The sequence below is a fragment of the Eulemur rufifrons genome, chromosome 14, assembly GCF_041146395.1.
Source record: "Eulemur rufifrons isolate Redbay chromosome 14, OSU_ERuf_1, whole genome shotgun sequence".
NCBI lineage: Eukaryota > Metazoa > Chordata > Mammalia > Primates > Lemuridae > Eulemur > Eulemur rufifrons.
This window is the reverse complement of record NC_090996.1, coordinates 22,815,121-22,834,866: the sequence shown is the minus strand read 5'-3', so window position 1 is coordinate 22,834,866 and position 19,746 is coordinate 22,815,121. Positions and strand designations below refer to the sequence as shown.

Genomic DNA, 19,746 nt, shown 5'->3' with positions numbered 1-19,746 from the left:
TCCTCAATTTATGATGGAGTTACATTCCAATAAGCCCATTGTAAGTTGAACATATCCTAAGTTGAAAATGCATGGCTGACTGGGAGCTGTAGTCACTGCTGCTGCCCAGCATTGCGAGGAGGATGATTTCTAATGAATGGTTATTGCTTGCACACTGCTCTAAAAGTTGGGAAATCATGTCAAATGCTCTTAAGTTGGAGACCATCTGTACGAAAGAGAAAGCAATAGCAGCAAAAAATGAATGCATTAACAGAGTAGAGAGCTCTTAGATCAATGTTTCTCAAGCTCATCTGATCATAAAAAATCATATGGGTATTTGTTAAAAATACTAATTCTCATGCCCCTCCCTTGGAAAATCTGAATCAATAGATTTGGAATGGAACCCCAAAATCTGTGTTTTTAACAAGCACCCCAGGTAATTCTTCTGATCAGGTAAGTTTGAGAGAGTTTAGATGAGCTTGATTGCTGTTGTAACTGTTTATAGAATAAACCAGATGTTAGGTCCTTTTCCTCACTTTGATCTTGTTATGGGAACCTTGCCCAAAGATAGGATTGTCTAGTGGTTCAAGTATATCTCTGCTGTTCACTAGCTGAGTGTCTTTGGGTAAGCTGTTAAAGTTCTCTAACCTTCAGTTTCCTAGTTTTTAAAATGGGGAGTTGGGTGACCAACCTGTCTCAGCTTGTCTGGTGGTTTTAGCACTAAAAGTAATACATCACAAGGAATGTCACCCCCCTATCCCCTGCCACCTCAGTCCTGGATGGCTGGTAACCCTAATAATAACACAACTGACTTCATAGCTTTCTTGTGAGGATTAAATGAAATAATACTTTTAAAGAGCATATTAGACTGCTTGGCACATAATAAAGTTCCAAAAGATAAATGCTGCTATTATTATTCACCTCTCCCTCCCATTCCCTTCATTTGAAAAGCTTTTCTTAAAAAAGAAATGGTAGGAGAACCCTTGTTATATTCTTAACAATAGTTTATTGGTTAACAGGCTACCTTAGGTTGGGGAAAGAAATATTGATAATTAGGCATGATCATGTCTGCATGACAGGTAAATTGACATTTCACATAGCTATGTTCTTTTTCTTCCCCCCTTAATAACATTTCCTAACATGCAAGGCTATCAGGGTCTCACAGACGTACCTGTACTCACAGTGATCCCAATGGCAGTATACCCCTGCTGGGCCCTCACTAATTATAGCCTAGTGGTTTTCTGGAGCAGTTATCTTTGAATGTAAAACTGATATAGCTGAGAGGAAAACAGCACTCTGCTTGCATCCCCAATCATCATTGCTACCTTCATTTTTGACTCTTCCCCAAGGGCTGTTATTACTGGGCTTCTTGTTACTTAGCTAAGAGCATCTGGGGATGTGCTCCAACCAGCTGAATACCAGATTCCAACAACTTCAAAGCCCAATGCTTATAATTTTCATGTTTAAACATTTTAAAACCTCTTGAACAATGAAGAACATGATTCTCCCCAGACATAGAAGATTTTATCTATTTTCCTATCTACTAAAGAGATGTAGTGATAAGTAATTGAAACTCTTAACATATTTCCTTTCCACGAATAATTTCTTTATACCTAGAGCCAAATATTTCTTTAGATGACTGGTAGGAATTTTTATTTTTTTATTTGCAAGAGCTTAAAAGGAAGTTTTTACATTTAGAATTCCTTTGTCATTCACATTTCTCATTCAGCACAAAGCCCCTTTCCTTCTGGAAAATGGCAGATGAGTATTATACTTATTCTCCATGCAAGCTACACCTCAGATTTGAAGGTATTAATACCTGGTGGCATATAAAAACAGAGTAGAGTTTGATACTTAGAAACAGCTGAAACTCATTTAGAACAAAATCTGGATTGTAAAATAAGCAATCAACTTGAGTAGTGCTATCTAGATTTTTAAAAATTGGGTTAAACTCTCTAGAGACATTGCATAGAGGAGCGTAATGATTAAAAGCGTATGATATGGTGTGTGATTGCTGAGATTTCAATTCCAGCTCAATCATGTACTATGTTACTTAAACTCTCTGCACCTCAGTTTCCTCATATGTAAAATGGGTATAATAATAGTTCTAACCATGTAAGACCACTGTAAGGATTAAAGTAGATGTAAAGGTCTGGGCATGGTGGCTCACATCTGTTATGTGAGACCAAGGTGAAAGGATTGTTTGAGGCCAGGGGTTTGAGACCAGCCTGAGCAACATAGCAAGACCCTGTCTCTAAAAAAAATTTTTCAAAAATTAGCTGGGCATGGTGGTGCATACCTGTAGTTCCAGCTGCTCAGGAGGCTGAGGCAGGAGGATCACTTGAGCCCAGGAGTTTGAGATTACAGTGAGCTGTGATGACACCACTGCACCTTAGCCTGGGTGACAGAGCAAGACCCTGTCTCAAAAAAAACAAGCAAGCAAACAAACAAACAAAGTACATATAAAGTACTTAGAGCTTTAGCATTTATTACTTTGCATGTAGTAAATGCTTAGTAAACACTAGCTACTATCAGGTACTTCAGGGAACCCTGAGGATTGGTGAGAGTAAGATAGCAAGGCTTTGGCTTACCTACCACTGTCTCGGCCAGAGAACATTTCCCTTTTCCTGTTCACTAAAATAATGTTTTGTATATTCCACAGTTAAACAAAGTTTAAAAACTAGTAATGAAGATACGTATTTATTGAGAGGAAAAGACATTAAAAATAAATTATTAAATGATAAAAGCAGGTTGTAAAACTGTCTATTATAAAGCAATCCTATTTTTTCCATGTCAATATTGTCTCAGAGGATATTACCAAAATGTGACTATTGCAGGATGGTAAAGTTTAACAAAATTTTTATCCTTCTTTCACGTTTTGGTAACCTGTATTTGATAATATTTATGCAATATGAATTTAAATAAACATATATGTCTTAGGAATTTAAAGTCTACTTAAAATGTTTTTGAAATCTGCATGCTTAATGGCAAAAAACAAAATAAAACATGCAAAGTTAAGGTATAAGAAGTGACATTAAATAAAAATTCCCTTAAATAAATTGTTCTGTTTTATCTTAGATTTTAGATGCACATGGCAATATTCTACCTCCTGGAGAAGAAGGAGATATTGGCATTCGAGTTCTACCTAACCGACCATTTGGCCTTTTTACTCATTATGTAGTAAGAGACTTATTAATAATCTCTTATTTTCTATTTATTTCTCAAAAATGCTTGGTACTTGAAAGAGTGTGAAATTCACATGTGGGCAGAGAAAGATTTTTCACACAAAGACTAGGATATAAAGAAGTAAAAAGAGAGGAAGAAAGAGGAGAGGAAAGAAAATGGCATGGCAAGGACGAAGGTGGAAAGGTGTTGGCAGTTGAGGAAAAGCTGTTCGGCTTTTAAAAGGTAAAAATAGTTGTTTTTTCTTTGTTGTAGACTGATAACAGAAGCACCCATGAAGCTGTTCTTTATTTTTTCTCTTTTTTCTGTGAGGCCAGATTATCTGAGTCCTTGACATGTGTTTTTGACAGGAACTGAGGCAGAGAGCTGGAGAGGGTAGTTTGCAGCCCTACTGTCCACTTAGGGCTCTTCAAGGCTGAGAAAATGAGTTAGGCCACAGGTATTTTAATTAAACAAAAGAGATACTGAGTTAGGCCACAGGTGTTTTAATTAAGCAAAACAAAGGGGGTAGTTGTGTTGTTTTTTCTTTAAAGGGGCAATTATGTGTTGTGAGATTATTTTCCTTAACTTTCTGTCTGGAGTTTATTTTCCTCCATTAGATAGGTTATTAGTAAGGTCACCTTGCAATAACTATCCCTATTTGCCGCAAAACACACCTAGGATAGGTACTTAGCCCTTTTTGAGAGATTCATTGTCCTGAATAGTAATCCCACAGACAGGTAATTGAAGAAACACCTAAATGCTTCCTAAAGAAAAAAAGATCATGCTGGTTGCCTGAGGCTACATCACTGTTCCAGGCCCATGAAGGCAAGAGGAAGAGAACCAGGACCATAAAAATGAGGCAACTTCTTAATATCTGTTGATCCTCTCAATTACCAAACAAGACCCACTTATTTTTCTGAAATCTGATCAGTGCTCTCCTTTCTTGGAAGGAGGGAGAGGGACAGAGAACGGGGCAGTGGGATTAAGCAAATTTCTTTCACTAGAGGCTTTCTGAGTTCCTTACTGTTTGCAAGCAGATTTTCATCTCTGATCACAGTACACAAATTAGAGCAAAGTCTTCATCAATTATAACAAAAGGTTCAGATTCTTCTTGCCAGTGAACAATATTTCATTCATTTTTCTTATACCAGAGTTATAGAACCAATTCTGTTTTTATGTAAAACAAAAGCAAACACAAACTGCTGCTTTTTGAATTATTAGGTATTGGTGCTTTCTTATAACTTGGAGTATTCACTTCTCTTTTCCTACCAGCATTAGATATTAATCAGTTAGCAAAAGATTTAATTTAGCCTAATGCTCTGAGCTCCTACAATATTTATTTTGTGATCCATCTAAGAAAATTCTCAGGATGGAAGCATGCCTAGTCTTTGTAGTTTACCTTTCTTCTGTTGGGCTAGCTCCATGCTGGGATTTCATCCCTATTTCACACTCTGGCTCTTTTTCATTCTAAGGCTTCTCCAAAGAGCCAAAATTTTCCTTTTCCTTGAACATTTAAAAATCTAATTGATCAAAATAGTCAGATTTATAATAATATTAACAAAATACTATTTGTTTTGCAGGATGATCCTTCAAAAACAGCTTCAACTCTACGAGGCAATTTCTATATCACTGGGGACAGAGGGTATATGGATGAAGATGGATATTTCTGGTTTGTTGCAAGATCAGATGATATCATATTATCTTCTGGGTAATTTTCTTTTCCATCTTTGCATGTCTATGTTAACTGATCATCAGCGTTCTGGAACGAACTGCTCACCTTTATAAGTTACTGCCATATGCCTTCCCAGTTACCGAATCGGACCATTTGAAGTAGAAAGTGCCTTGACTGAGCACCCTTCGGTTGCAGAGTCAGCTGTTGTCAGCAGTCCAGACCCCATTAGAGGAGAGGTAAAAGAACTGATTCATCTCAACTTTATAATTTGTTGGCAATCTAATGCATGCTTTTAAACAGTAATTCACTGAAACAGAATTACCCAAATGATTCATTCACTAAATATGCAAGTCAGATAGAAATTTGCTAGTCAGAAAATACTGCTACTGAATAAGACTGAAAAATATATATTAGAAAGAATGTGAATCCTTTCCACGGAGGAATGGGGCAAAGATAGTGTGAATGCCAATAACCCAGGCGCACATCAGGATGGGATGCCAGAAGTCAGCTGGATAGAATCAAGTTGTTACCCAGAAAGTCTGGAAACCAACAAGGTCCCTGGTATAGCTGAGGAAGATGGGCTGGCATCAGATATCAGGGTGGCATCAAGGTGAGAGGTAGGAACCTGACACAACCATAAGCAGGCTCGGTAGATAGATAAATAGAGATTTCAGGAAATAAGCTATGAATAAGACAGGAGTCCTAAAAGCCCACTCCTACTGGGGCTGACCACCTAGTTGTTTGGGCTTAAAGGTATGCCATTATTTTAGGCAGAGATAATCAGAAACAGGTCAGAAAATAGATTTCAAGATATAGTTAGATGAGAGAGTTCAAGAGTAGATCAAAAACAAAGCAAGGGTCCCACAAGCACTCTTGTATAGGTACAGACCAGGAGGTGTGTAGGAGTCAATTGGCTGGTTAAGAGCACAGAGCTGGGAACAAATGCTGTTCAACACTCCGGCCCACCCCACCAGGCACTTAGATTCCCAGTTAGAGGAAGCAAACAAGCCATACTAAAACATAAAAATACACAACTCATCTTCTTGGCGTTTCAAATATTTATTTTAGGTAGTAAAGGCTTTTATTGTTCTGAACCCTGATTACCAGTCACATGATCAAGAACAACTTAAAAAGGAGATTCAGGAGCATGTAAAAAAAACTACAGCACCTTACAAATATCCCAGAAAGGTAGGCATCCTAATTATGATGAATATTGGCTCAGAATTCTAGAAAATTTCAGCTGTTTATTTTTTCCTTTTTAATGAATACTCTCCTCAAACATGCTACACCAAATGTTCCAAACTGAACTAATGACATATAGGTAAGAATCAGAGTCTTTGAAATTAAAATGAAACCGCTAACCTAATTTGTTTGGTCATTTGGCTTGCTGGACTTGTAGTAAATACTAAATATCAAGAAAAATCTCCTCAACAATTCCCCCTCATCCCTTTTTTGGCTGTTAGCCAAAACCCACCTCAATGGGTGCCCTAATTCTTTCACTCAGAATTCAAATAACTGCTATATAATTGGCTTTTATCTAAAGATGAAAACTTCTGGGCTAACTTTCTTCTCCTTGATATCAACAGGTAGAATTTATTCCAGAGCTGCCAAAGACTGTCAGTGGGAAGATAAAAAGAAATGAACTGAGAAGGAAAGAATGGAAAATAGTTTAGATTCATTCCATTAATTATTATGGTATCTATAAAACAAATATGGTATCTATCAATCTGTAGAAACTGCAAGATAAAAAAATGTGGTGGTATGCTTAGCAACTGTTGATTTAAAATCTCTTGTGGTTATGACATCAGGGCTGAATTTTAAAATGAAATATTTGGTAAATCCCTCTGCATTAGTGTCAATGTTGCTATAATTTGTTAATATAAAAAGAATGTCATTAATTGCTAAGAAATTTTTACATGTATAGTGTACGAGGAGTTTCTGAACCAAATCTTTGTCCCAGTGGTTTCCAAACTTTACTCGAATAATTCTTCTGATATGTTGATATACAAGTCAGAACCTATGTTCAAGCCATGAAATAAAACTGAACAACGTATAGAAGTTTTTAGAAAAGTAAAACGTATTAGTTAGAAGATTATCGTAATTCTCAAAGTACAAGTATCTACTTGAAAATAGACTAGGAATTTTTATCACATTTTTGTTCAAATAATTTAAAAATAGTTTAAGACTTGTTTCAAGGCCAAACTATAAAAGAAGGATATCAGTTCTTGTTGCTTATTATATTGAACCTATTAATAATAAATACAGTTTACAAAATATTTGTGGTACTTTAAGAAAGTATGATAAATTCGCCAAATATTAACATATGAAATATAGTGTAAGACATTACCAGAATATTCATATTTGGGAATTCAAGAAACAATTAGGATTCATACATGAAAGTTTATCAATTCCTCATTGAAGGCCTGAGTCTCAAAGAATTTTTAGTGGAAAAACTTAAATTTCTGTCATGAATATGGCTTCTTTCTGGAGAATGAAAAGTGAGTCCCTCTGTGGAATGAGACAGAACTACCCTGTTGGCTCTTTCCTTTTGAAGTGTTTGTTCCCATTTGAAATAACCACAACATTTTCTGTTTTCTTGGTATTTCCCAATAGGGCAACAATAGAAGACTTTTCCATGGTTGGGTCCATTATTAGAAACAACAAGTCTCTTAGATCTTCGGCCACACTTGCATAAGGGAGGTGTCATTTTCCCACTCTTCCAAGGCTCTTGTACGTTAACTGTAGACGTTAAAATAGAGGGGAGAACCTTCCGGGAAGAACTTCTTACTGGAGGGCAATCAGATGAAGTAGGCTTTTCTTCATGAATACTGAAGGTTTGTTTTTTTGCTGGTGGAAAATGTGGGGGATTGGATGGATTCCTTTTAGTACCACCTAAAAGAAGAGGGTATTTCCCCAAAACTAAAGGATGAGCTGCATTGGCATTAACACTGTTGAAGATACTTGATTTGTTTTCAGGTAATTTAAAGGCAAAAACATCTGAATCTGGATCTTTGGCTTGTTTTATATTATAAATAGTAGTATGAGGACTCTTGTACACAATAGACTTAGAAGTCTCAGATTTTTGAGGAGTTTCTTCTATGCATCCCAAGTTTTCACAACTTAGCTTTTCTGATTCTTTTAAAACCATTAATCTTTCTCCAGAATTAAATGAAGTATCTGAGTCACTAAAGGGAATTGTACAATCTACATTTTGCTCAGGCTGAGAGGCTGGCAGTAAAACTATATCCTCCCAATCAGTCAACATAGGTAAACAATCAAGAGCAGAACTCATTTCCATATCAGAAACATGATTAACAGATGAAATGGTGGTAGAAACAAGTACCAATTCTGAACCTACTGAAGACTTAGATTTGGTATTAAATGTAAGATGTTCATTTTTTCTTTGCTTCTGCATATAGATAGGTGAATTCAAGGTAGGAGACTGCAATTGCCCCAGAGAAGTAGAGGACTTTGTATTAGGAAGAGACAAGCAGCTTTTGACATTGTGAAGACCTACTTTTACAGTCTTTACTTGTAATTGATCCTGCTGTGCCTGTATAGGAGAATTTGTACAAATTGACTCCATTTGAACTTTTTCATGAGAATTTATTGTATTTTTAGGCTCCCTATCATATATGCTGGGACCCTGTATGCTAATGTTGTAGGCAGATGTTTCTTCAACTTGATTTGTATTCACATTTCTGGCCAGAATGCTGGGATTCTTCTTAGTGGAAACCTATGATTCCATAGACAAATCCAACACCTTTAGATACTGCACATTCATAATTTCTTCAGTACACATTATATGACAGAAAAGAAAAATGTCATGGATTATAAATGGTTTCACACATGCAATCTACATTTCAATGAACCTGTGACTACTTCTGGAGTTTGAGATGACAGAATAGAGGCAAGGCACCACTAACCTTGTTCAAGGACCTTGTAATTTTCATTAGGCAACCATCCCTGATCATTTTCCAAGCAAGAAAGGCAGTATTCCGTGAATCATCCAACCCTTAGAAAATAGATATCAAACACTGACTCTAATGGTACTACTATAAAAAAAAAAAAAAAAACAGCAAAAGAAATCACCACGTAGAAATTGGGGCATATTGTTAGTTTTATGACCATGTATTAATTTTAATCATTATAAACTGGTCTTGTGGAAAGCTGTGGCAGCATTACTAATGAAAAATAAGATCTTCCACATTTACAGAGGAAGATGTGAAAAGTTGTTAGACAATTCCCCAAAATGTGACCACCATTCTGTAGGGACTATGATTTGTGAGTACTCTAATAGTCTTGTTCAGTTTTTCACTAGGCCACTGTATCATTTGGGCACTTTAGTCTCCCTTTTGGCTTGGCTTATTCCTTTCATTCTCTTTAGCAACTAGAAATCCACTAGATGGCAATCTTTGTCTTAACAATAATTTATGAAAAGTGATAATTTGAAAGTTTTAGAAACAATTTGAATTGTATAGATTAGGTTTTTTTTTTTTTTTTACACTGAAGGATATCCCTTATTAATGACATTACCAAAAAACTAAATGCATATGGAAGATTTTATAAAAGTCAAATGACTGACATAATAAAATGATTTTTAATTTCTACTAACCAGAATGTTCCCGTCCTGAGAACTCTATTCCCACTTCCTGCAAGGCGCCACTTAGTCCTTTTGGTTTTCTCCTATAGAAAAGCTCATCAAATAAAAGAAGACGTATCAAAAAAAATAATTACTATTTGAAAGGCTATGTGTTAACCACTTTTGATAATTTTTAGTTCTATTATATTTAGAATGTGCTTATTTTTGTTGTATTGTTTTTAAATACTTTAAGAAATGTATTTATGTGAACATTCAGAAAAAATATATTATTTGTAGAAACCCATAACCATGTGTGATAAAATTTAATAATTTTTCAAAAGAAGGAACGTGAACATGCCCCCATCTTTGGCTGTTACCTTGTAAGTCGCTCTGAGATCAATCCAAGAATTTAAGAACACAGGTTTTAACAGCTGTTTTCTTTTACACTCATACTCCAGGCAAACTCCCAAGTCCCAGTCTGTAATAAGTACATTAAAATAGGACAAAGTCAATGATGCCAGCATTTTTTACTTATGCTGCCACCATTTACAAATAGAATGTTGGAAGATGATAAAAAATAGAATAGTAAGATTTAGTTGCTCTGCTAATATCTAAAAATTATTCACTTCATATAACTTACTATTAAGAAACTGATTTTTAATCATGAAACTAAGTCTCAAAATGATTTCTTAAACACCCCCCCCAAAAAAAAACCGTATTTCAGAAAGAGTAAGGTATTAAATTACAAGGCTTATATTTCCTGTAGTCTAGGAAAATATTTTTAAATAACATAATTGAGAAACCAAACATGTAGTAACTGGAAACCAAATAAGACTATCAGTGCCATGCTATCAATGGCACGGTATTGCTATCAATGGCTATTAATGGCAATGCTATATCACAGTCACACAAAACACCTACTTTAAATGGCCCATTTTTTTCTTGATGTCTACATTTGTAAGTATCAAAATATAAAAGCAAATGATGTAAGCTGAATGAGGACTCTTTTTATTCAAGGCTGTAGAAAATAACATAAGAGTTTTTACTAAATCATCTTCATCTGAATTCAGAAGAAAGGAGAAGAAAATCTTTCTGATTCTTAAAGTTAAGGCTTAAAATTTTAAAGTATCCCAGAATGGTAATTTTAAAAATATGAATTTACTTTTTGTTTAACATCTGCTAGGCACTTGGATTTCTTTACTTTATCCAGGAAGTTAATAAGTGTAATGCTAGGTTAGTAAGTATAAAACTAGAAATAAAGAATTACATAGTGTTAATTCAACCCATTTGTGATTTGATAGGTATAACTTATTTTTTTACCTGACCAAGTAACAAATGCACATAATTTTACATCAGAAGTAGAAGGCTCTGAAACCCCAGTAGCAAAAATAATTTTCTTCTGTTGCTGAATCTTATGAATCCATTTACAGAACTGCGATATGCAAATCTTCAGAGGGGCCCCTTCATCAACTTGTGCCTGAATAGAGTCACAAAATTGGAATTCATCGATTTCATAATTGTTGAGCACATATTACAATAGGGTAGGCACTGTGGAAGGATATAATGAAGAGATTCTAACTGGTAAAGAGTTTAGCTTGTAAAAAGACGTTAAAACATATGGGAGAGAAATAATGATGAGAGCTTGCCAAGGTAAGAAAATTCAGGTTGATAAATCTAAAATCACTCAAAAATATAATCATTAAATCTAGACGGACAGAAATAAAAGACAAATTTGAGTTACTTAATTTCTGTAAAATAAATTTTATCTTCATTTTTATAACACTATTCTTTTTTTTTAATCTAGTCCTGAATCTCGAAGAACACTATTCTTTCTAATTTTTAAAGATTCCAGTGGACTTCAGGAAGGGAAATTACTTCTCCTAACCTGAAAAAAATCTAATTCCAAATGGTATATAGCTTGTATTTTCTTTTTGAAATTGATTACTGAATTTTAAAATTTGCGTCATACCTGCTTTATGCCTGTCAGTTCCATGCAAAATTCTGAAAGAAATGGATGTTCCTGAGGCTGAACATAAGCATGGAACTCAGATTCAATGTCTCCAGTTGATGTGTTCAACAATACAGCTGGAAATTCAACTAAATGAAAGAATTATCAGTTGACACTTGAAAACAAGTATATATAACTTTTGAATTAATGCTGTAACCACCCTAAATTAAATATATTACCATCATAATGGCATTATTGAATAGTTTCAGTAAAAGCATATTAAAATGACCAAAGCAGTGTGATGTAAAGGTTATAATAGAGTTATACCAAAGAATAAGTCAAAATATTGAAGTTATAAGTATATCTACTAAAAAAAAAAACTTTGAATACAATTAAATATAAAGATCATACGAAATTTGAAATGCACTCCTTTTTTGCAAAGGTATTTTTTTCAGTTTCTATGCCATTGAGGTTTTTGTATATAATCCTAAAACAATTATTTTATATAATGACACATTTAGATATTTGGGATTTCGTTCTTTTTTAGTTAAGACAGGTTTTTTATTAAACTACCAAATCACAGATCATTTTGTTTTCTTACAACTACTGTTTGGTTTATATCTATAAACTTTAAAGAGACTCATCTAGTGCTAGCTTTGGTATTGGCAGTCCTGACTTACTTATTTCCTGGCTACGGTGGCACTTCCCATCATTCCAGCATGTCGACTCAAAGTCAATGACAATTAAGTAGTCAAACAACTGCTCTGCAAAAGATCAAGGTGTACATATGCTTTACCAGTGTTGAAAGTGCAAGGCTACAAAATGTAAAGAAACTAAGCACACTACTTACTGGACTTACTTCTTCCTAGATTTCCACTTGCTGGTGCAATTGACTTTCTCCTAATTAATCCAAGCTGCCTAAAAATGTAAAACGATCCATATGATCAATGAACTCATTCACACTCCTGTTTGAATAGACTACCAAACTAATGGTACTGGGCATCTAGCAAAACCCTCATTATTAATGTATTGTGACTGAGAGGAAATTGAACTAGACTTTGGGTTTATCTGCATGAGCCTCAAAAATATATATTTGCAAACTTAGGCTAACTGTATCTGCTTCACTTATTTTACGGTTGTTAAAGTAGGTTTTGCCTAAAGTTGCCTCCTTAAATATTTTAACTTTGGCCTCAAGATTTTTTCCTAGTGAGCCATAACCTGATTGGATATGTAAACAAACCGTAACTGACTGCTGTACCAGTCACTGAGTTTTGGCCAATCACAGGCAGCCAAAGGCTCCAACCTTGTTCCGCATAAGGCAAACACCAAGCTGAAATCAATCTGGCCATAACCTCAGTTCTGTTTTCAGTCCATAAATCCTCTCCCACCATGCCAGCAGTGCAGTGGGATCACTCTGAACCTATTCTGGTTGGGGGACTGCCTCATTTGCAATTCTTTGCTCAATTAAACTCTGTTGTATTTAATGTGTCTAAAGTCTGTCTTTTAACACAGTAATCCTGACTCAAATGATTATAAAGGTAAAAATGCACCGAACAGCTTACATTATTTTTGCCATTGCATTTTTCAAGCCCTCACTACATGTACAGCACAGTTCTAAGGAAATAAAACAATAGACCGCCTGGTTCAGTCTTCTACCTTAAAAATCTGAGTAAAGAAACAAGATATCCATGGATCCACTGCAAAGTAATCTATGATAAAGGAACCCCAAAGGCAATATGCTAGAGTCCAAAGAAAGAAAAGACCTTACAGAGGTCCTAAGTGCAGTCTTTAGTGCAGGTGAGACAAACCACTTTGATGAGTAGGTAGAGTTTTAACCAGGCAGACACCTCCAATTGTAGTTTTTTGTTTAAGACGTGATAGGGAAGAACCAGGATTTGGGAATAGTAACAGCTGGCATTTATTATTTACTACATAGCAGGTACTTCTAGTGGTGGGGAACGTGCGGCCTTCATATTTCAAGACTGTTCTTTTTTAAGCACCAAAGGAGGCAAGAAAAGCTTCATCTTTCTCTACTGCATCCCTTTTAATAAAAGAATTTGTTCTGTAAAATTTAGATTTAGTCAAAAGGCTGCACTTATGGACCTAGAAGGCCACATGTGGCCTTAAGGCTGCAGGTTCAAAAAGCTAAGATAGATGGTGACCTTATCTACTCCTTAACAACTGTAGGAAGTAGACAAAATTTTGCTACCTATATTTAATGGATGAGAAAAGTGATTCAGTGAATTTCACAAAGAACACCGCCTTGGTATGTCAACCCAGCATTGTCCAACTCTGAATCCCACCCTATTCACTAATACCTTACATTGCTTCTAGAAAGAAATGTGAATGGCATGTCCAGGAATCAGGAAGAAAGTCACAGTGATTCATATTATGAATTAAACAGACAACTAGGAGGTGGTGGGGTGAACGGTTGATGTCCTGCCTGAGACCTCTGACTAGCCTACAGGGCACTGTCACGTCCAGTCGTTTCCCGAGGCCTAGAATGGGCAGAAATTGGCTCAAGGCCACACAGTCAAGAACCTCAGGTTCCTCAGCCTCCAGCTCCTTCCACCTGAGGCTCGCGACCGAGACCCAGACAGGAGCCTTTCTGCCCGAGCTAGAGACGCCGGGGTGCGGAGAATGTAGGATGCCACCGCAACGCCACCTGCCCAGCCCTGTGGCGGACGCCAGCACGCGACCAGGAGCTAGCCCCAGAGCAGAAACCCCTCACGTACCGCGCCAGCCGTTTGGTCGCCATTCCCGACACTCCTTGCAGTTCGCAATCCAACTGCCGGAAGTCGCTCGACTCCCACTTCCGGCTCATTCAAACGCCCGGCGCGTCTGACGGGGCTGCTGAGGCGGCGGCTGAGGCGGAGACTTCTACTCTCTACCGGGCTCCTGTTCTGTGTTTACGGGGCTTAGGGGTGTGAGGAGTAGTTTTAGGCCGGAGAGCAGCTTGGCAGCACCCCTCCCCCTCTTTGCCAGCGGCCGGAGGCGCGTTGTTGCCATTGCGGAGCCGTTTCGAATTCGGCCTCCGACGCGGATGGTAAAGCCGTTTGGCTTAGCGCGGTGCGGGCGGCGGGCGGCGGGCGGCGGGCGGCGGGGAAGATCGTTGGCACCCTCGCATTCCGGGGCGAGGGACGGCTCTCTAAACTCTGAATGGAGGAGCGGATCCCAGGGAGGTTATAAGCTGTCCATCCTTTGCTGCTCTCCCCTCGGGAGACGGCCTGCCTGGGATTCTCGGCGTCGGAGTTGCCTCAGCTCTAGCTGCTCTTTCTCCACAGCCTCATGGAGCCAGAAAAGGAAAGGACCGGGAGGCAACCCAAGAAGGGCAGGAAGAGGAGGCAGGCCCCGAACAAGGTGGTCGGGCCCGCTGAGTCGATGAGAGCGGGTTGGGATCTTGAGGAGAGGCAGCCTGAGGCCAAGGGGAGCAAAGGGGAGCCCTAACAGGCGGCCCAAGGCAGTTTGGAACTCCCAGACCCTCATCCCAGCCGTTTCCGGGGTCCCTGGACGTGGTCAGGGCTCACCCATTCGCTGGCCTCTCCGAACCTACTCTCTGATCCGTAAATGGGAATGATAAATACAACATCACCTACTTCGGGGCTGTTATTGGCGATTTAAAACCGGTATAGTGCCTTGAGCGTAATACGAATGTTCATTCAACAAATAGAATCGTATTATGTTCTAGGGATAACCCAGTGCACAGAAACACAAAATTCCCTGCCCTTGTGCAATTTACATTCCAGCAGAGGAGTAATAAGGCTGATCATCATCCCTGCCATTTATTGAGAGCTGTATATACTTAATTCATCCCTTCAGGCATTCATCAGTTTCTCATTGTCTGCCATGTGCCGGACACTGACGTAGGCACTGGGGTACATCAGTGATTAAACAAAGATTACTCCTCTAATAGGGCTTATGTTCTAGTGGACAGACAGGTGATAAAATAGGGAATGATAAATAAGTTATATAGTACGTTAGAAGGGGATTAGGGCCATGAAAAATTTTTTCTTAAATGGAATTCCATTTTTTTGCCTATCAGATTGGCAAAAAATATATTTAAATGTTAATGTAATAAAAAGTATAAGGAGATGACAATCTCTTTTACTTGTTTGTTTATCTACCTACCTATTGGTCTGTTTATTTAGAGCTAAGGTCTATGTTGCCAGGCTGGTCTCAACTCCTGGCCTCAAGCGAGCCTTCGGCCTCAGCCTCTCTCTCACTGGGATTACAGGCATAAGCCACTGCACCCTGCCATTTTTAGTTTATTTTTAATTTGTTTTGGGGTTTTTTTGGTACCCCAGGTGGGACTCAAACCCACAATTCTTGGGGTAGGAAGTAAATACTTTTTTTGTTTTGAAACATTCTCAAATTTAAAGAAAAGTTACAAGAAGAGTACAAAAAACTCCTCCCAGCCAACATTATTTTTTTAGAGACAGCATCTTGCTCTGTTGCCTGGGCTAGAGTGCAGCAATGTCATCATAGCTCACTGCAACCTCAAACTCCTGGGCTCAAGTGACCTTCCTGCCTCAGCTTCCAGAGTAGCTGGGACTACAGGTGTGTGCCAGCATGCCTGGTGAATTTTTAAAAGTTTTTTGTAGAGATGGGGTCTCGTTATGTTGCTTAGGCTGATCTTGAACCTCAGCCAACATTTGAAAGTAGTTACTGACACAATGTTCTGTTCCTATCCACACCCCTAAATATTTTAGTGTATATTTCCTATAAACAATCCTACATAATCACAATGTAACCATCAAAGTCAGGAAATTAACATGGATGTACTGGTACCATCTACTATTCAGATCTCATTCAAGTTTTCTCTGGTTGTTTGAGTAATCCATTTTAGCAGTAGGGGCCAGTCTAGAATCATGTTAAATTTAGCTGTTATGTCTCCAATCCAAACAATTCCTCAGTCATTCCTTGACATTCATTACCTTACAGCTTCCTAAGTAGCTGGGGCTACAGGTGCACACCACCACGCCCAGCTAATTTTTCTACTTTTTGTAGAGATGGGGATCTTACTCTGGCTCAGGCTGCTCTCAAACTCCTGAGCTCAAGCAGTCCTCCCACCTCAGCCTCCAGAGTGCTAGGATTACAGGTGTGAGCCATCACACCCAGCCCGACCTTATTGCTTTTAAAGAATCCTGGGCCAGTTATTTTGTAGAATTTCCCTCAAGTTAGCTTTGTCCGTTTCTTTATTGAGTAGATTTAGATTATATATCTTCAGCATGAATATCACAGAAGTGATACTCTAATCTTTTGCAGATTTTACATGATTTTGATTTGTTCCATTTTTGGTGATAATGGCCTTGAATAATTAAGATCGTGTCTGCTAAACTTCTCTAAAGTTCTCTTTTTCTCCTTGTAATTTCATGGGAGGTACAGCTTCATTACACTTTCAATTTATTTACTTTTATTTACTCAGTGATACTTAATTTTGTTCAATGTGTTATAATCTGTTATTTATTGTAATTCTCTAAATATCCAAGATTTTGTGATTAAGTTAGCTTCTGCATCTTTTTGCATGACCCCATCATTCTTTGAGCATTTCATTACTTTCTGGCATAAAAAGGTATTATTCCAGTTGCATATGTGCTTTTCCTGCCCCTGAAATTAGGGCTTGAACTCTTAACTGCTATACTTTGCTGCCTCCCAGACCAAAATGAAAGTGGTAATTATCTCTGAGTTGTAGAGGTGACTTATTTTTGTTTATCTATTGTGTATCTTTTATCTTTTTTATGTTTCTCATCTGAATCTTATAAAAAACATTAACTACTTAAATAACCAGATATAAGTGTAAATAAAGCCTTTTTAAGGAGGGTGGAGAGAGCTTCATTGAGCTCCCTATTGCCCTAGCATAAATTCTGACTCCTTAGCTTAGACCACATTGATCTGTCATCTGGCTGCTGCTTCCCTCTCCTCACACCTCTCCTACTCTACAACAGGCAATCTTGGCTCTAGCCTAACCAAACTACAAGTTTGAAGACAATGTTCCCTCCAACCTGGTAGACTCATTATTAAGGCTCAGCCTCAGTATTTTTTCATCTCAGTAGCTACCCCTAAACTCTCTAACCCCATAAGCAGTTAGCCTATTTGCTCTCATACTTTTGTAATAGTACTTACCAACACTGTGTTAGAATTACCTATTCTTGCATTTTTTTCCCCATCGTAGAATGGACTCATTGAGAGCATGAATTGTATTTTATTCCTCCTACTATTTCTAGCATGTAACCAAGTATCTATAATTCAGGTTCTGTGTCAGTGTTTGTTAAATATCCTATTAATAACTAATAATGTCAGCAGGTAGTTGTTTTAGACCTTCATTTTCAATTAAGAGCACTCTTTAATGTTTGGATATACTTGTATGTTAAAATAATGAGAAACTAGAATAATAATTTGCCTTGCTTTGTTGTTTTTCTAAACAATCATGTTTGCTATGTCCTCTTTTATCTTTGCAGAAAGCCCGCTTATCTACCATTTTATTTGCTAAAAACTGTGAAGTAACCCATGGCCAGCTATGTGAATTGCTGAAATATGCAGTTCTGGGCAAATCTAGTATTCCTAAACCCAGGTATAGAATGAACATAAATGGTGGGTATAAACCAGAGGTTCAAACTGGTGTCTAGAGGACCATGTCTGGCTTATTGACATTATTTTTGCCATGTAGCATGTCCTAAATTTTTTTTATGATGGATGCCAACAGTTAAATCTGGGAATTCTTGTAAAAAAAATCCAGATTTTTTGACTTCTTCAAAAAACCCAAAGATCTGGCAGTTGTCCTTTTATTCCCACATGGCAATAATTTGTCAAAGCTGAGTGGTGGCCTCTCCTTTACATGGGGCATATATACACCAATGTCCTACCTGGCCTGCTTCCCTTATTTACAGTTTCTGTCTGGCTACTATAGATATTTTAGTTTGCTTCCCCCAGTACAGACCTAGTTAAGATAACATGACGATAGGTTAAGAATTTTAGTCAATCTTTTTTTTTCTTTTACAAATAAAGGGCAAAGAGAGAATTTGCTATTCTGATATTGTCAATGCCATTATTAAGTGTCTTATGAAAATTGTTTTTGTATATGTACCAATAAAAAGATTTTCTTTCTTTCTTTTTTTTTTTTTTGAGCTGGGTTCTTGCCATGTTGCCCAGGTTGGTCTCAAACTCCTGGGCTCAAGCAATCCTCAGCCTCCTAAGTAGCTGGGATTACAGGTGCGCACTACTGCACCAAACTCAAGATTTCAAGTGTACACATTTTTCTGGGGGAAGTTGTTATGAATTGGCTAGATGGTTCAAAAGCCATCTTCTCTATCAACAGATACTGCCATTATTTTATTAGTTTATCTAAAGCTGAATTTCTTGAAGCCAGCCATTTGATTATCTGGCTTAGGAAGGGCTGCAGAGTAGGTTGGGATTTTGGAGATGAGTCTTAGTAAAGTGATCTTAATTCTGATTTAAAACAAATTTTAATAGGACAATGGATTTAAATACGTTTAAATACATTGCACTTTGTTTTTATTTGATTTAAATGTGACAAATATTTGTTTCAAGAGATCTTTATTTGAATTCTGTAATGTAGACAGTAATTGCTGTCTTCCAGTTCCAGGCAATCAGTGAGTTATGATAAATTCTATTAGCAGTCACTCACTGCTTTTTTTCACACTTGCTTTCTATATACCTGTAACTGACTTGAGGGTATCACTCTTAGTCGTGTTGGTTTGATTTTTCAACAGCTGGTGCCAGCTTTTTCATCAAAACCACCTGAACAATGTGGGGGTTTTTGTTCTGCAGGGAATGAGTCAGCTACACTTCTACAGGTTCTATTTGGAGTTTGGATTTCTCCGAAAGGCATTCAGACATGTAAGTTATGAAAATTTTGTATTAGGGGTTGAGTTAGGTCCTGTCATCCTTAAACTAGTACATGTGCCTGAGACCATGCTCCTTGGTAACCCTACTGAACAAGCAATAGGAGATGTAGAAAGCAAAAGGACTAAGATACAATGGGCTCGTGTTGAAATTAGATTTGTCTCTCATTTTTCTTTGGTAATCTAGGCAAAACACTTATTCTCATATTACAATCTGTAGCTCCCAGGTTGTTACTGTTCTATTTTATTTGGGCTATGGTGTTTTCAGAAATTGTAAAATTTACATAAACTCTATGTTTTTATACCTCTCCAAAAAAAAAATCACAAGATTGGGCACCATTAGAACAGTATATGGAGCTGAATAGCAGCTGTCATGTTTATAAAGAGGCATGTGCCCTCCGTTTTCCCATATCCTCCTTCATTTCCTATTGGCTTGTTTCATACATTTATCCCTGAAAGTGTTTGAGTTGATGAGCCCTAATTTAATCTCTCTGCGTCGACCTTTTCTTTTTGCTTTCATTTATTGAGCACTTCCTAT

General features: G+C 37.4%; 3 protein-coding genes across 4 annotated transcripts in view; 2 read left to right on the top strand and 1 right to left on the bottom strand.

Moving 5' to 3' along the window:
• ACSM3 (acyl-CoA synthetase medium chain family member 3) overlaps positions 1–6,489 on the top strand; it is a 35,868-nt gene extending 29,379 nt beyond the window's left edge. For both annotated transcript variants that reach the window (XM_069486842.1, XM_069486841.1), the window contains exons 10-14: positions 3,058–3,159; positions 4,725–4,852; positions 4,953–5,052; positions 5,885–6,004; positions 6,403–6,489. In XM_069486842.1, coding sequence (XP_069342943.1) covers positions 3,058–3,159; positions 4,725–4,852; positions 4,953–5,052; positions 5,885–6,004; positions 6,403–6,489 — 537 coding nt within the window. The remainder of the gene's footprint in view (positions 1–3,057; positions 3,160–4,724; positions 4,853–4,952; positions 5,053–5,884; positions 6,005–6,402) is intronic.
• Positions 5,857–14,146, bottom strand: ERI2 (ERI1 exoribonuclease family member 2). The gene is made up of 9 exons (XM_069486840.1): positions 14,082–14,146; positions 12,197–12,264; positions 12,027–12,110; positions 11,368–11,495; positions 10,719–10,875; positions 9,776–9,876; positions 9,432–9,513; positions 8,743–8,831; positions 5,857–8,552 (listed from the first exon to the last, which is right to left on the bottom strand). The coding sequence occupies exons 1-9, from the start codon at positions 14,102–14,104 to the stop codon at positions 7,221–7,223; spliced, it is 2,064 nt and encodes a 687-aa protein (XP_069342941.1). The 5' UTR covers positions 14,105–14,146; the 3' UTR covers positions 5,857–7,220.
• A 488-nt stretch (positions 14,147–14,634) lies between these two features.
• The window catches only part of REXO5 (RNA exonuclease 5), a 30,724-nt gene continuing 25,612 nt past the window's right edge, over positions 14,635–19,746 (top strand). Inside the window, exons 1-3 of the mRNA XM_069485690.1 lie at positions 14,635–14,776; positions 17,809–17,917; positions 19,077–19,203. Of these exons, the coding sequence (XP_069341791.1) occupies positions 14,635–14,776; positions 17,809–17,917; positions 19,077–19,203 (378 nt within the window). The remainder of the gene's footprint in view (positions 14,777–17,808; positions 17,918–19,076; positions 19,204–19,746) is intronic.